This window comes from Ixodes scapularis, unplaced genomic scaffold, assembly GCF_016920785.2.
Source record: "Ixodes scapularis isolate PalLabHiFi unplaced genomic scaffold, ASM1692078v2 PGA_scaffold6__148_contigs__length_123643588, whole genome shotgun sequence".
In the NCBI taxonomy this organism is placed as follows: domain Eukaryota; kingdom Metazoa; phylum Arthropoda; class Arachnida; order Ixodida; family Ixodidae; genus Ixodes; species Ixodes scapularis.
This window is the reverse complement of record NW_024609881.1, coordinates 115,495,952-115,511,935: the sequence shown is the minus strand read 5'-3', so window position 1 is coordinate 115,511,935 and position 15,984 is coordinate 115,495,952. Positions and strand designations below refer to the sequence as shown.

The following is a 15,984-nucleotide window of genomic DNA, read 5'->3' as shown; positions in this document are numbered from 1 at the left end:
GTTATTCGGTTTCAATCTGGGTCTCTCCCCTTGCCGGTGCCCCCCTGACCCTGATTTGGATGTCGGCTGCGAACGCTCCTCTCTAAGTCTATAGCCTCCAAAAGCGGAACAAACCGCCGGCACTGTCTTACCGAGATAAAAAAGAACAAAAAAATCTCCTTGCCGATTAGCGCAATCTTTAGAGGTTCCGCTTCCATGACAAACACGTTTTACACAGAATGTAATTTAAACCGAGGCTTCATACAAAAACAGACTCACACAAGCACGCATTCTAAGAAATCTGGAGCGTGTACTTTCCCGCATAGCACCTGGGAGATCCAGTCGCGGCAATCTACGTGTTATCTGTAACGTGTTAATTGTACCGAGTTCCTTTCTTCTGTAACGGGGTAACGACCTGGTTACTTTTGAAGCCAAGGGGCGAGTAACGTATTTTTCCTAGTTTTCGATGAAGTGACGTAACGACATTTAGTTGCTTTAATTCAGTGAACTCGCAACTCCATATTTCATGCAGCAGAGAAGAAGCTGACACATAACAAACAAGCACGTGCTCATGGCACAAGAACTCGAGGGCGAAGGGACGATGGCTTCAGCGCATCGAAGCCTTTAAACCCGAAACTTCCGTTTCAGATAGTGTAACAGAAGAATCGCTCACGCAGACCTTGTATAATACACGCCTCGTAGATTTCTCTGGAGAGTTCTTCCTTATATCGACCGATGATAGCGGTGCTGCCCAGATGCAGATTACATGTAATACAGGCTTGGCAGTGCAGAGGCACTGTTAAGGGGGTATGGTAGGGTAAACCAACCAAAACATCGATTGGCTAAAAAGAATTATATGCAGTTTGAGGAACAAAACCAAAACGCGGCAAGAGCGAACGAGCGTTCCAAGCCACTTAAATACGGCGTCAAAATCCGCACTCCTTGGCCGTTTACCTTTAAGGAGATATAATATCTTTTTTTTTTTCCTCAAAATTACATTTTTGCAATTTTTAGACATTTGATGTACCTTTACTAAGAAACTACTTATCCGATTACACTAAACCTTTTACAGCCAACAGTAATATATCTTGCCAGCAGTTTGAACCTAAATGTTTTAAGAAGTCACTACATTCTAAAATTAAAAAAAAAAGGTGTGTCTCTATCGGCTCATGACTAGAAAAAATAATATTTTTTTCTTGCATGCTGCATGTTCAAAATTATTTTTCTTAGGTTCAGTTCAAAGCCAATAACACGTAGAACATAACTGCCGAATTAGATGAAGAACTTATTTTTTGTTGTTTAGTAAAGGTATACATTAAAACTGGAACTCCGCTTAAGATTTGACACTCCGTTACTAAAAATTAAAAAAAAAAAACTTTAGTAAAAATGCAACAGAAAGTTAATCTCAAAGGTGTATCCATTCAATACATAAAATTTCTTGATAAAACATGCAGTAGTTCTTGAGATACAAAATGAAAACCAGGATGGCCCGTCTACCCTACTATCCTTAAGCTGACCTGACAGACAAGTTTTCTGCCTTTAATTTCTGCGTGCCACCAGATTCCGATTTAATTGCCTCCCCCCCCCCCTCCCCTCCCCCCCCCCCCCCCCCCCAAAAAAAAAAAAGGAACATTTTAACTGTGTGTTTATGTAAACTGCCTAGTTTAAATTCCGCGATAACCGCCGGATTGGCGAAAGAATGTGAATATGACGGATGTGATCACACTGCTGTGAACGATAACGTTGTAAGTAGCTTAACGAAGATTATGATGATGATCTGAATTCGGTTAACGGGTGTTCTCTGTAACCTTTTGGTTCGTTCTCTGGAATGCACGCTTGCCAAGTACATCGCTAAGAATTTCTATCTCTTCTGTTAATCTTGCAACCTCGTGTACCTAGCGGCCATTAGATCTTTCCTCGCGTCGCTGAAGCCTCAGAGTGTAATTTGCGCACGAGGCGCGACAGGGACACCTGCTACGTTTTCCAGATGAAGTTCTCACTTAATTGGCGTGTGCCTGATACGAGCTGGTTTATAGATTTTTCCGTCCAGCTTTATTTTTAGCCCCGATAGGCAGAATTGGCGCGGCGTGGCCAGTTTCCGACTTTGATTATCCGGGCGACCGAACATTTGGGGAGGGTATGACTTTATTTCAACGGACGGACTATATAAAGCTTTCCCGGACTCAGTTGGCTACTTGCTTCATGGTATGAAGTGGACGTTGTAAGTAAGTTATCATCGGGACGAGCGGTCTTGTTTCGCTTCACACAATTGGCTGAAACCTGTTTTGTTGTCTTTGCCCGAAACTTTCCTCTATAACTCGTGCGTGTGCTCGTTCCTGCTACGTTTTTGTGTGTGTTCTTAGGTATCAGGTTATTCTTCCAGAACTAGTTGCGCTAACGACGTTTCTAAGAATTGAATTTAAAAAAAAGGAGAGATCGCCCCAAGGAATAAAACAAATTGAACAAGACGGAGGTCTTAACTTAAGATGTAGTAACACCGGTTCAACGTGGCACAGGCAGAAGCAATGTAGCAGTTCATTACGACTTCTAACGGGAACTTTTGTGCATCACCTAGTGGTGATTATGCGAAAGCACACCAGTCCGATTATTATCCAGTTTGAAACACCCAGGAACGATTCATGTTCTCTGCAGCACGAATCTTGAAGAGTCTCAATACACGTGATTAATTCGCTTCGTGCTAGCTTTTCTGTCAGCAAATATGTATTTTTTTTGTTTTTGTTTCAAGGTTACATATGTGGTTGTGGCGACTATGAAACTAGCCTAGTTTCTGTGATTGATCTTTGTAGTTCACAAGTAGACTTCAAGTGGAACCTGACACATAAAGGGTCTGACAATGGCAACTTTCTTCACAAAGGAAGATTCACTTGATGCCTTTTCCAGACATCTATTGGTGTAGCGTAACCTGGTATGAAGTTTAAGGTTACCAGCCTCTGAATATCAACAAGCGCTTTGATGACAGAAAACTTCTTTCGGGAATGATTTATCTCTGATGGTTTAACTCTGACTAGGCACCCTAGCAGATTTCCTTTTACTAGTTATTCCTACGACCTTCTTCGGCTCTCATGCTTCTTTTCGGGCAAGAAATATAAATTGGCTATCACCAGTCTGACCTGACCGTAAATTTGAAAATAGTACCTTTGTGGCGCGCCAATGTTTATTTTAGAACATGCATTTGAAGATACGTTTTAAATTAGACAGCGGCACTGTTCAAAATATTGCTTGACGCGTCGCCATATATTTGACCACAAACAGATACTGACAACTGAAAGAACGGACGTTGAAGTCCGTGGGAACAAACATGACTCTCATTAAGACTAAATAAAAAAACAAAACAATTCAGCAACTCCCCATCCGTGTGGGGTGGTCCCGACTTAGAAAAGGAAACAGTTACCGTCCTCGTAGGCGTGTTGCTCGAAACAAAGTCCTGGAGCAGACGATGGTTCATGGTTCTTTTTTTTTCGGCATTTTTTCATTGTGTTCGCGTGTCAGTTATGAGCTCGTTTCTAGGTTTTTACTTTGTGCGTTTGAAACGATGGTCAGATTGCGTGGGAGTAGCAGGGTATCTCAAAAGGCGCCGCACCTGGCCAAAATATTTGGTGATGCGCTCCGCGAAGGTACCGGTTGAGCAACAAAAGCGGCCACTCCTTGCCACTTTCGGATAAGAGATACACAGTCCAAAAGCAAACGACATAAAAATAGACACGAAGAGAAGTGCGTGCGAAGAAAATAAGCAAGTACTTAGGAGAGAGACAGCTAGGTCACGAGAGCAATGGATGGATGAAGAAAGGAAAAATACGGGTGAAGGTATACCCCCAACGTGTCGACGAATAGATAGACGTGGCCTAAAGGGCAATGCGGCATTTGCATTTTTCTGAAAGGACCGCGGCGCTGGGCGGCTCTGAAACGTACCATTACCATCGTTGTCAGTTCGGTCTGGTCCTGATGTCGACGGTGATGGGGCTGCTGCTTTGTGTCGGCGTTTTCTCTTTGAAGATCTCAAGTTGTTTAGATACATCTTTTTTTTCCTTGTTGCTTTTTTGTTTTGTAGACAGAAACGCTTTACAGTAGGAGTGTTGATAACACCATTTTACGCATATCTTGCAATCAGTTTCGTTGTTTTCTTTTGGTCAGTTTGCAATAGCTTGTGAATCTAAACACTAGAAAATAATAAAAAAAAAAAAAACTTTAGCACATCTTTGATTGATAAGTACGTTTATGTTGTCCATGCTTAACAGCAATCGGCACATTTCTGTATGGTGCGCGTATGCAACACTGATGTTACATACATTTCCCAGCAAAAATATAGTTGTTTATTTTACGTAAATTTGGAGTTGGTCGTATGCTGGTCTACAAAGTGTGACAGGGCCGGCAAAAGTGCTGTCGACGAGGCTACATTTGTTATTCATAGAGCCCCGGTATGTTTATCATCTATCTCGATCATTATGGCTTCTAACCTTTTGTGCCTGGATGAGACGTGATTATAGGCTCCAAGCCACGCGATGTTTCGGTGGTGGATGCTGCTCTTACGTATAACTTAAGTTGCCTTCTTACTCCCACCGAGGATGAGAGAGTTTTTTTTTTTTGTTTTAGTCCCTTCAGCCACTCCACCTTTTCCCTTCCTCCGCGATCCGTTGACACCATTCTCACGGCGTGAAACCGCCTTTTGCACCGATAGGACCTCCGGGCCGCGGTGGTTGCTCCTCCTCTGTCATTGGAATGCACCAGGCGAACTCATCGCGCACCGACACCGTATACAAGGAAGATATGTCCGGTCGGTGTGTGTCAGCCATAGAAACATCTTCTTCCACTCCCCTCCCTTTCTTTCTTAGACTTACTTTTTCTCTCTTTCTTTGTCTTTGACTCCACGTTCGAAGCTTGGGAATCGGGTTTTTGCTTGCTGGGTTCTTCTTCCCCGTCTTCTTGTGTTTAGGCACCACGAGTTTCTTAATGGTGGATGGCGGCGGCTGGAGAGGTTCTGTTTCTGTCTCGGCGGGGGTGTTGGGAGTTGAGTGGTTTCAAGTTTCGATTGTTCATCTCCGTACTATATCCGCGTTCTGTGATGACTCGCGATTACAGGCTTACGGTGTTGTGCACGTTTCCGTGCTAGTTGTTTGGGATCGGCGAACGACTGATGTACGCCACTTTCTTTTTTATTCCGGTGAGAATGGATGCGTGTACGTTTGCGTCGTGTGTTGAGCGTATATGTTGCTATATCTAGTCGCCACGTTCTTTTGTATGTTTTTGTTTTACGCGAGTAGCAGAGTGAGGTTATGGCTGCGCTTATGTATGCTGGCTTTCTTTTGTGTGTTCGTCTATGATCTCGTGCGTTAGCTTCTTTTGCACTTGTCCATTGACATAAGCTCCGGGTGAAGGTGTAACAATATTTCTAATAGTTGGGGTTGCGCGGATATTTATACAGCGTGCAGTTGGTCAGCCATTTCAAAGTTGCGACGAGTCATTCGCTGGAGATGAAAAAAATTTAGACAGTGCAGTACAACCGCTAGCCTGGTATCTTTAACATGCCTACCACGCAGTAGTGATACAAGACCGCACGCCGGTACGATGCTCATCCTGATCGAAACGGGCAGGGGTGGGGATTGAATATTCCTGGGTTCTGCAGCGCGAGCTTTTGCTCCAGGTGCTCTGAGCTGGTGTGCGCTAGCCCACTCGGCCACCGATCCCCCCTAACAATATTTCTGTGCGCGTGTTTTACGCATAGGTCGAAGTGTTAGTGTCGGACGGGCTTAAGTGCCAATTAAGGAGTACTAGTGATAATCAGAAAAGCTCCCCTTTCCTTGAAAATTCTATTTCTGGTAAGATTAACTTTCATGCATGGTTTTTAACACGAAGCGATTAAGGATAACTTTTCATGCATGGTCTTAACAGGGTGGGATAATTTAGATTGCAGTTACAAGCGCTCGTGCCGAGGTTTAGCTCGTATAGAACCTGCCCATAAGCGAGATTGGCGTCGTCGTTTGTTACTTAAGCACCAGTCTTGGATAAGTTAGTTTTAAAAAGTAATTCGTTACAGTTACAGTTACTTTCAGGATAAAGTAGTGAAGTTACTGTTACAGTTACCGCAACAAAAGTAACTTGTTACAGTTACAGTTACTTTTAAAAAGTAACGACGTTACTATTAAGTTACTTTTCGACAACACAAAAACTTAGGAAAAACTAGAAAAACGACCCTAACCAAGTATTAGTGCTTAAAATTAAAAAGTACGCTGTTTACTTCACATTGTAACTTAGCGGCATTGGCTTCCCAAAATCAGTGTTTGGAAGTTTCCACGCCGGAGTAGTGGCTCTAATCGAAATACAAAACATGCGCAGCGCAATCCGCGTGTATTGTTGTTTCATGGTTGATTCATCCGATTGAAAAGCGTTAGCGCAGGAAAAAGAAAAACCGCAACATACATAGTGCTTCAAGATACTAAGATGTAAGTGTTTTAGTCACAAAGCACAAGTGTGTGCGTAAAGATAGCTTGATTTTGTTTTATCAAATCTACACGTGGCTATATTCGGGTAGTGACTCGAGACTAAGAACGTATTCACAAGTTTTTGCAAGGCGAACTTGACACTCGAAATGACGGAACAGGCAATTTGGAAAGTGCAAGAAATTGTAGTCGTTCAATGATATATTATTCATAATAAAATGAAGTAACGACAAAATTAACGTCGTTACTTTTATCGTTAATTGAGAAAAAGTAATAGAACTACAGTTACAAGTTACATTTTTAAAAAGTAACTCGTTACAGTTACAACTTACATTTTTTTAAAAAGTAACTCGTTGCAGTTAAAAGTTACCAAAAAAGTAACGAAGATACAGTAACGTATTATTAGTAACGCGTTGTTACCCAAGGCTGCGAAGTACGGCTTTGAAAGGACTAGTAATTATGTGGTAACAAATTCGTGATAGTTGATGAGCGGGTAGTGCTGTGCAGAAAAAAAAGTGTTTGGTCGCGTTTTGCTATTCCTGTACCATTTAAAAAAATGTCCGTGCCCTCCCCCCCGGAAAACGAAGCTCGGCGGATGGCGAGACAAACAATATAGTTAGACCTAAAAATGATACCTGTGAAAGGACACCTGGCACAACGTTTCACGTGCTTACGTCATGTTCAGTATCACATCGCAGACGTGATTTTTCGGCCTAAACGTATATTTCCGGCTTCATTATTTGACAAGCTTATCTGTTTAGCATATTTTAAACGCACGTCATTCGTGCCTACCTCTTGGTGTTTGCGCATATCGTATTGCTTGTTTTTTGTTTCTTTCGTGTAGTAGAGTTTATGAATGTTTACATATATCTATGTCTGTAAGCAAAATATATTTGCTATCCCCCCAAACAAAACAAAAAAGAGTACTACCTTGATCTGCTAGAAAGACCATTAGAGTCCAGGTTAACTTGAATTAGAAGAGTAATGCTATCAGAGCTATCATTGGCTTACTTGCGATCGGTTATTTGACAGGCGAGTCCCAGACCCCCGTACCTGACGGCCACGGACTACGTGTTCTACGTGAAGAGGCAAACCCAGAGGGACCAGCACCACAGGGCGTGCTCCAACGGCAGCGACTCGTCCGCTTCCAATGGCATCGTGCTGAGTCAGGAAGACGCCATGGTGGAGCTCACCAACTTCACCGAGCTCATGCGCAGGCTCAAGGAAGACCTACGGTCGTCGTACAGCAGGTGAGTTCTAACGAAGCGGCCTCTCTAGCAACGTCTTGTAAAGGGACACTCTATTGGATTCTGAGATCGTCTATTTCGGTGAGTTCTAACGAAACAGTCTCTACCAAAGTTCTGTAAAAAGACACTCTATTGGATTTTGAGATCGTCTACTCGGTGAGTTCTAACGAAGCAGTCTCTACAAAAGTTCTGTAAAGGGACATTCTATTGGATTCTGAGATAGTCTATTTATGGTGATAGCTCAATCTACGGGCTCTAAGCATTCTAAGAAACATAAAATTACGCTCATGGGCGGCAGATTTCTTCCTATTAAAAAGGCTAATCAAAGATCGTGACCCGCCCCTCTTACTGTGCCTTGGAGAAGACAACCAGGATATAATGCACAACGCGCCTAAAAAGTAACATTCGAAATCTTCATGCAATTAAATATTTTCACTGGTCAAATTTTACGGAGATAATAAAAACTTTAAAATTCCCTTTCTCCTCCCGAGAAAATTTTTCCAGTCCATTTCTATTGTTGTTAGTTTACTAGAACGTTTTGCCATCTAGAATTGGTCATTTTTCTTGGCTAAATCCCTACAAACAATATGCCATCAAAAACAAGCTTCCACAGGAGACCTTTGAGTGCTCTATTTCACTCAGGGAAGAAATCGATGTAGAAATCTATATACTTTTCTGGAAAATCCCAAAAGGCCTTTGGTGAACAAGGGCTGGGCGCCGATTAAAAATGTTAACGATTAATCGCCACCCATCGATCGGTTAATTAATCGAGTAATCGGTTTTGTCCATTTTCATGCAAATAGTTTTTTATAAAGTCAGAATTATATGTTTCGCCTTTGCTAAACGGCAAAAGGTACAATTTCAGATTTAAAATCAACGTACTTACTCGACGTGTAGTTTAGAACAGTTTAAAGGGACATACACTCACAAATTTTACTTCAGCCGCAGAACCAAAGAGGTTCGCTGATATTCTCCGGCAATAGCGAACTTTGTTCATTGTGTACAATACACTATAAAAAATGCCTGCGCTTCTACTTACCCGCAAAACACTCACAGAACCAATCATTGCAATCTAGGAAATTAGCTCAGCGAATGATGAGGCAGAACATCTGTTTAGACCTTAAAATTAAATCCGCGCTGTGGCATTACGCAAAACACGACGCTTTGCATTGCGTAATGCCACTGGGCAGACTTTATTTTTCGGTTTAAAAAGGTGTTCCGCCTCATCACTCGCTGAGCTGATTTCTTAAATCGCAATGATTGGTTCTTTGAGTGTTTTGCGGGTAAGTAGACGCGCAGGCTTTTCTTAGAGTGCAGTCTCTGCTACGCTAAACGGACACTCGCACAGCGCTGAAGTTGGGACAAGTATAACGTTCTTCACTTGTTTGGAGTTACAAATCTCGCCACTACAGTTCACGAATATACTCGCCCTCGTGTGCTTGGTCAAAATGTCGAATTTTTACTTTCTTTGTTTGTCAACATTTAACATATTAACCGATTAAGAATTGATCGCGATTAAAGCATTAATCGATTAATCGGTAAGTTAATCGATCAAGTGCCCAGCCGTGGTTGAATCTCACATTGCACAGCGCGGCGCGGGGAATTCTGGGGCCGATCCTATGTACAATCGTGCCGGCTCGTGCGCTCCGTATACATTTTGGAGGTGGCTCAGTTTCTTCTTTCTAACCACTTCGGGTTAAAAAAAAAGAAAGAAATCAGAGAGTGCAGATTAGAAAACCGATACGTATCCTGATTTGTTACGGCGTCCCGCTTTCTTTGAGTTCTCAAATGGCAAAACGCTAAACAAACATGAACCGCTCCTTCTATTTATGGGGCACTCCTTCACGCCCCGTACATCGAAGCATGGCCTTCGAAATCGCGAAGCCTCTTCGGGATCTTGGAGACCATGATCTAAGTGCCGTATAGCGTGTCGAAAAAACGATAGGAAGTGCTACATGATACTTGCCGATTTTTTTTTTTTTTTTTTGCCTTCTCAGTTTTGTTTTTTAGACGGACGAGGTGCCGGGAGGACGTATGTCAGCATTTGCAGTCCACCCTAGAGGTTTCCACCCTTGGCACCACCAAAACATCGTTAAAATCAAACTGATCCGTCGCTCAACCGAGTTCGTTGGTACCGCCCAAGCTTCCCTTCCTGCCTCCGCCGCGGAGCTGACGTGTACACAGCGCCGCATCCAAGGAGGTTATAATGTAGAAAACATTGTGAGCAGCACCAGATGCTTTATTCGGCATTTCGAGCAGAGAGCAGGCTCCGCTCGAAACGTCGAATAAAGGCCTCTGCTGCTGCTCACACTTTTTTCTACATCTGATACTCTCTTTGTAAAGAATTGCTTATTAACGCTTTGCAAGTTATAATGGGTAGGAGGTGGCGTCCTGGGGATTGAGCTCTTCTTCAGACTTCCCGCATGACGTTATGCCGGGTCCTATGTAGGCGGTCCTGGGGTATTTAAGCGTAATTGTTTTTAAACTGCGCTGCTAAGAGGACGAAGACAAAACTAAGACAAGGGAATAACGGCGCGACCACCATGAGTGCCAACTAACAACTGTTTATATATTTCCTTCCATCCCACAGAGGCTCCAAACTGGTCAAACACAAAGTTGGGGCCAAAGTTGACGGAGCGCACGGATTGGACTATCACGACAATGACTTTGCACTTTTGTCACCGGCACCCAACCGGCGCGCTCTGCAAACTGTCGGCTCCAACTTTGTGTTTGACGAGTTTAGGGCCTTAGGAGAGGAAAACACTTACAAAGATAAGACGTAAAAAGATTAAGTGAAAAAAAAAAAAAACGGGTGACAAAAACAGAAGCACATAGATAAACGATTACTAACATGACTATATGCTTGATTCGTCGCTGCGACATAGCTATCAACGCAGGCGTGAGTCTCCTTAATGATGCGGCAAGGTGTTGAGAAATTTCCTTTCTTTTTTGTTAAGAGACATTGACGGCTCGCTGACACAAGTGCCATGCCTTCCTGACACCATAAAATAAGCTTCCATTATTTCGCGCTTCTGTTTTCCTTTCAATCTTGCCAAGATTGAGGCCGTTTTGAAAATGTGCTTTGCAAGAGAACCCTTTCGAAAGACACGTGCCGATTATTAGAAGATCCGAACCACTGTACAATGGCGGAACAACTGACATCCTGGAACGTGCAAGTCATTCCATAACATAGCGAACGTCGGAGTGCGGCCAACGCTAGAAGCTGACCAGCCAATCAAACATCGTCGAAAGTGCAACATCACTGAGCCCATCACATTTTCCCGGGGGTGTGTTTTTGCCAGACTTGTGCCTATCTCAAATACTCTACTCAAAATACTGTATTTCAAGCACTTTTTGAAGTATCTTGGTGTCTTGGAAATACTTTCGATCCAGAGTATTTGATACTGTATTTTAGATACATTTCTGGGCATCTTGTACTCATTAGCTGAAATACATTTCTGATATTCCGCCATTTTCCTAGTTTTTCGGTATGAAGTGGCGTGGGCGTGGCACGAGCAAACGTGAACATTCTTTCGAGCAACCAAATCCTGTTCCTAGCTCCGATTAGCTACGGTGCCTTTGACTGAGCTCGTGAAAACATCGATTTTTTTTGCCGATTGTGACTCATAATTCAGCCCAAGGTTTTCCCGTCGCCTTCCCAAAGGCGCCTTTTGTTTCCTAAAGTTCCCCCATAAAAATCCTTCAACAAAAAGGGTGGTTTTACGGAAGTAAAGATTACCTCACTGAGGCGCAACGCAGACCGGGAGACGATCTACGACAACAATACAGACTTGAGTGTCCAGAAAATAATAAATGGAAGAAAATGAGAAGTGGACACTCACACAAAAAAATAAAGTTTTGTATTTTTTGATAAATAGAGAAAGGCTAGTGTCTGCGACGCTAGCCTTTCTCTATTTTGTTTTAGCCACAAGTTCGCCCCATTAAACGTTGAGTTTCTTCAGTTGTTCGCCGCCTCATCATTTGTCATTCGTGACAATATCCTGCTCCTTATAATTGGTCTGCACAAAATAGCCTTACGATATTTTTTTTCCTGTTTTGTGTTGTTGCATGCTAATAAATCATTCTGGTAACCCAGATTTGCGCAACTGTATAATTGTCGTTGTGACTGACGTCGAAAAAAATTACGCGGTAACCGGACAAAAGCTCACCCGTTTTTTACAAACCCGGACAAAAGCTCACCTCATATTTTTTTTTTTCTTTTTTGCTACCCGGGCGAAACACGGGCTGGGATAAAGTCACGGGAAATAAGCGCCAAAAGAACAGGGACAAAGAGTAGAATAAAAACGACACAGCTCGCCCTTTCAACTGAATTTATTAGGAAAAAACACAAACTTATATACCAACGGGAGCACACCATCAGACACTGCACGCCACGTTAGTCCCCGGCCAGACCACGTCAGGTTAGTCCCCGCCAGACCACAGAAACGTGGTCTGGGCGGGGACTAACGTGACGTGTGGTGTCTGATGGTGTGCTCCCGTTGGTATATAAGTTTGTGTTTTTTCCTAATAAATTCAGTTGAGAGTGCGCCCTGTGTCGTTGTTATTCTACTCTTTGTCCCTGTTATTTTGGCGCTTATTTCCCATGATGCACCAACTGGCCCATCTAAGCATTTTATTGCTGGGATAAAGTGCGGACGCGATGGACATTGCACCATTTTTAGAAGAACTGGTATCCCATCGCATGGAAAGGTGTCGACAGATAAGCCAAAACAGACAAAGAAGAACGATTTGGGACCAAAATTTAGGTCGCTGAAACTGAGTGGAGCTGATAAGATAAAGCTTGCTTGACTCAAGGTACGAATGAACGCACCCTTGTGCCACGCCCAAGAAACTTCGCGAACCGAAGTTTCTTGGGCGCGAAGTCACCCTTCGGTGACCCTCTTGGGGTTCAGCGGCTCAGGGTAAAATTTGAAGTGAATATTTAGGAAAATTAAATTAGTTCCGTCATTGAGCGTCGTCGTAAATGTATTTGAAATCAATGATTATTTCAGGGTGATGTGAAAGGGGAACTGAAGGAAAGCTGTAATATACAAACCATTGAGTTGCAATTTTATTAAAAATGTGTTGAAGGAACGGGAGTTGGGCCTTTTTTACAAGTACAAGACAGATGAACAATTTAGAAAGCTGTGCGGTATTTTGGATAGGCTGGCGTTCCTTCCACCACAGCTTGTGTTCGAAGGACTGACCTACATCAGGGCGTGTCTACCGGTGACATCGGCGACCTGCGGGACTACCTTGATTGCACGTATGTCAACGGCCCCTTCCGTTATGCTTCTGCTCCTTCTGCGGCGGCACCCAGAGCGAATTCTTCACTTTGCCTGACTGTGCACCGACGACGACCGGAGTTTCCCCCGGAACGGTGGAATATGTACGACGCCACTCATCAAGATAAAGACCGGACAAACAACGCCTGCGAAGGATGGAATTTGGGATTCCAGGAGTTGGTCGGTCACGCCTATCCAAGCGTCTGGAGGCTGATTGAATGCCTACAGAAAAATCGGGCGCTCGTTGCCACGGAATTGACACAAGCCCGTAGAGGTGAAACCCCAGAGAAGCAGGTGCGAAAAACCACTCTGCGCCTGCAGAATCGTCTAAAAAATATTTGCGAGGGGTTTCAGATACACCGAGATCTACCAAGACTGCTGGAGTTAGTAAGGGACTACATTCGTTTCTATCCAATCGATAAATAAACTTGTTTCTACTCTGATCAAGAAACCATGCGCCTCTCAGATTTAATTTATCATTGCAGTTTAGTGCCGCACGCATGCACCTAAGTTGTCCGCACTCGTATTAAGACAAACATGTAATTTTCTCCCTGTAAGCTTTTGTCCGGGTCTGCGAAAAAATGAGTGAGCTTTGGTCCGGTGAGCTTTTGTCCGGGATTCAAATTACGCAATGAGGAAGTATCTTCAAAAGTAATTTAGTTATATTTTTAAGTATTTGTACTCTACTTAAGATACTTTACAATGAAAGTAAGGTATTTTAAATACTTTATGAAGCAGGTATCTAATAACTTAACTTAAATACTTTTACCAAGTATTTTGTCCAACACTGGATTTTGCCTTCTAATCCTACCAAATGCATAAAGTGTGCTGTGACATTCCGGTATTAGCACCCCATTGTGCCGGGATTCTACATCTGCCAACAGAGGGCAGTCTTTCGAGGGGGGTCCAATGCATTTCGAGCAATGTGCTGCTAGGTTCCTTGGAGCCTGGAACAGAGCACACGCGTATTTACACTCCCTCAACCTGTCGTTGAGGCGTCTTACCGAATGCCCCATGAAAGATTTGCCACAGGGCAAAGCTAGTTTGCCCACTACATTTTCAGCACACTCAACAAACTTATTCCTGTGTCGAACCCGGCACTTAGCTTGGCCTCTATTGTCATCATCTCGCTTGTTCACCTTCCTACAGAGTGCTTTATGGTTGAAAAAGGCTGATAACACCACTCCGACGTCGTGTTTACTCGCTATCGTATTCAGCCTATGCGATATGTTGTGAATGTATGGCAGCACAACTGTTGCTTTCTTGTCTCTTTTTTTTTTTTTGTGTCCTTGGACTTGGCATTGCCTCTTAGTTGTCTTTCTCCGCCACAGCCACTGTTAACGGTTCTCTGTAGCTGCTTATTCGGAGTCGGCCTATCTGTAAATTTAGGCCTTTCTCCAGTCTGTGGTGGCAAGACTTCATGACGGCTTGCATGAGGCAGGCTCAGGCGACGCCACTTTTGACGAGCTTAGTGTACCCGTAGTCCTAGGGCAAGATCCCTTTCTCTCCTCACGTCGTGTAGTACATCGAACACGCATGACGCTCTCCTAAAGTCTGGCTGATATCCAGATACTGCAAGCATCCGCTTTCAGGCACTTCAGATGTGAAATCTAGCCCATGGTGTGCCTCCCTGAACCTTTCACTTTTCCACCTGTCTCACAGTGTCTGTGAGCTTATGTATTGGGAAAGACAGCAGGAAGCCGTCCAGGTATCTGAAGCACTATACCGCTTCGATCTCTTTGAAGAACGTTTGTAGCTATACGGTCGTCTCTCGCCAGGTACTTACCACATAGACCGGCGCTATGCCGGATCCGATGCACATGCCTTCTTTTTGCGAGTAGACGGATCCCTCAAACGGAACTTGCAAAGAGATTAAATACGTTCGTATCAGATCTAGAATGTCCGTTGCGCTGATCCCAAACTGGTTCTTCAAGCCAACGGTATCGTAGACGTCAGTGCACTCTTCCACTGTCTCGAGCACTCTGTCTTGTGGTACATTGTAAAATAAGTCTTTTACGTCAACCCAGAAGCAGGTGACTGGTGGTGCTTTTCTTATAAATTCGACCACTTCGTCCGAGTTGCGTATCTGCAACGGGTCGTTCACTGGAAGAAGTGACAGGTGCTTCTGCAGCTCCCGTGCAACCACAGATTGCCATGTTCCCTTGTATTCCACTATTATCCTGAACGGGTATCCTTCCTTGTACGTTTTTACTGCAAAGAAAGGTTTTGGGCACACTTCTCGGCTTCCTTTGACTTCCTTGGCAATCTTTCTTAGGCCCAGTGTTTCACAGTGCCGGGCCACCTGTGCTCGCGCCTCGAACAAACGCTTTTCACTCCTGTCTCTTATATGTTCCTGTTCTTTTCCCTCCTTCTTTTTACGTTTTATCTTTGCAAGTGTTTTCCTCTCCTGTAGGATGGAAGGAAATAAACGGTTGTCGGTCTGCGCTTCTCGTGTTCGTGTCGTTATTTCCTTGTCTCAGTGTTGTCTTTGTCCTTTTGGTAGCGATGTTTAAAATCAATTATGAACAACCAAGTAGCCCCCACCCAAGTTTTGTTATTTAAACACCCTTGGCGCCGCATCGCCATGCAAAGTGCAAGTTCGTCTGCTTTTTGCACAGGGTTGCGATGATGTCAGAATGCCGAGCTCTTATTGGCGAATTGACAAAAAAAATAGGGGGGTAGACCTCAAGGTATCTAGAATCCCACTATACTTTCAATCAAAGCCACTCAGAGCGCGGGGTGGTTCTGACATCGCTGCAACTCCCGCACAAGAAGCAGGCGGCTTGCTGTCCAGATAGACTGACGCTTTTGTCACGTGATTAACGCGCCAGGATAAAATCCTTTGTATGCCTCGCTCGTGGGAATATCGCTTGAAAGTCACTCGATCTGTTTCCGGTTGGAGAATTTTGAGTAGCCGCGTTTACACGAATGCGACTTGGTCGCATCGAATCCAGTTGTCGCATCCAGTGCGGTCACGTAAACGGCATGATTCGTTAGGGAAGCGCATCACATTTAAGC

General features: G+C 43.8%; 1 protein-coding gene across 1 annotated transcript in view; it reads left to right on the top strand.

Moving 5' to 3' along the window:
- LOC8032736 overlaps positions 1–15,984 on the top strand; it is an 89,689-nt gene that overhangs the window by 28,195 nt on the left and 45,510 nt on the right. Inside the window, exon 2 of the mRNA XM_029985805.3 lies at positions 7,467–7,684. Coding sequence (XP_029841665.2) covers positions 7,467–7,684 — 218 coding nt within the window. The remainder of the gene's footprint in view (positions 1–7,466; positions 7,685–15,984) is intronic.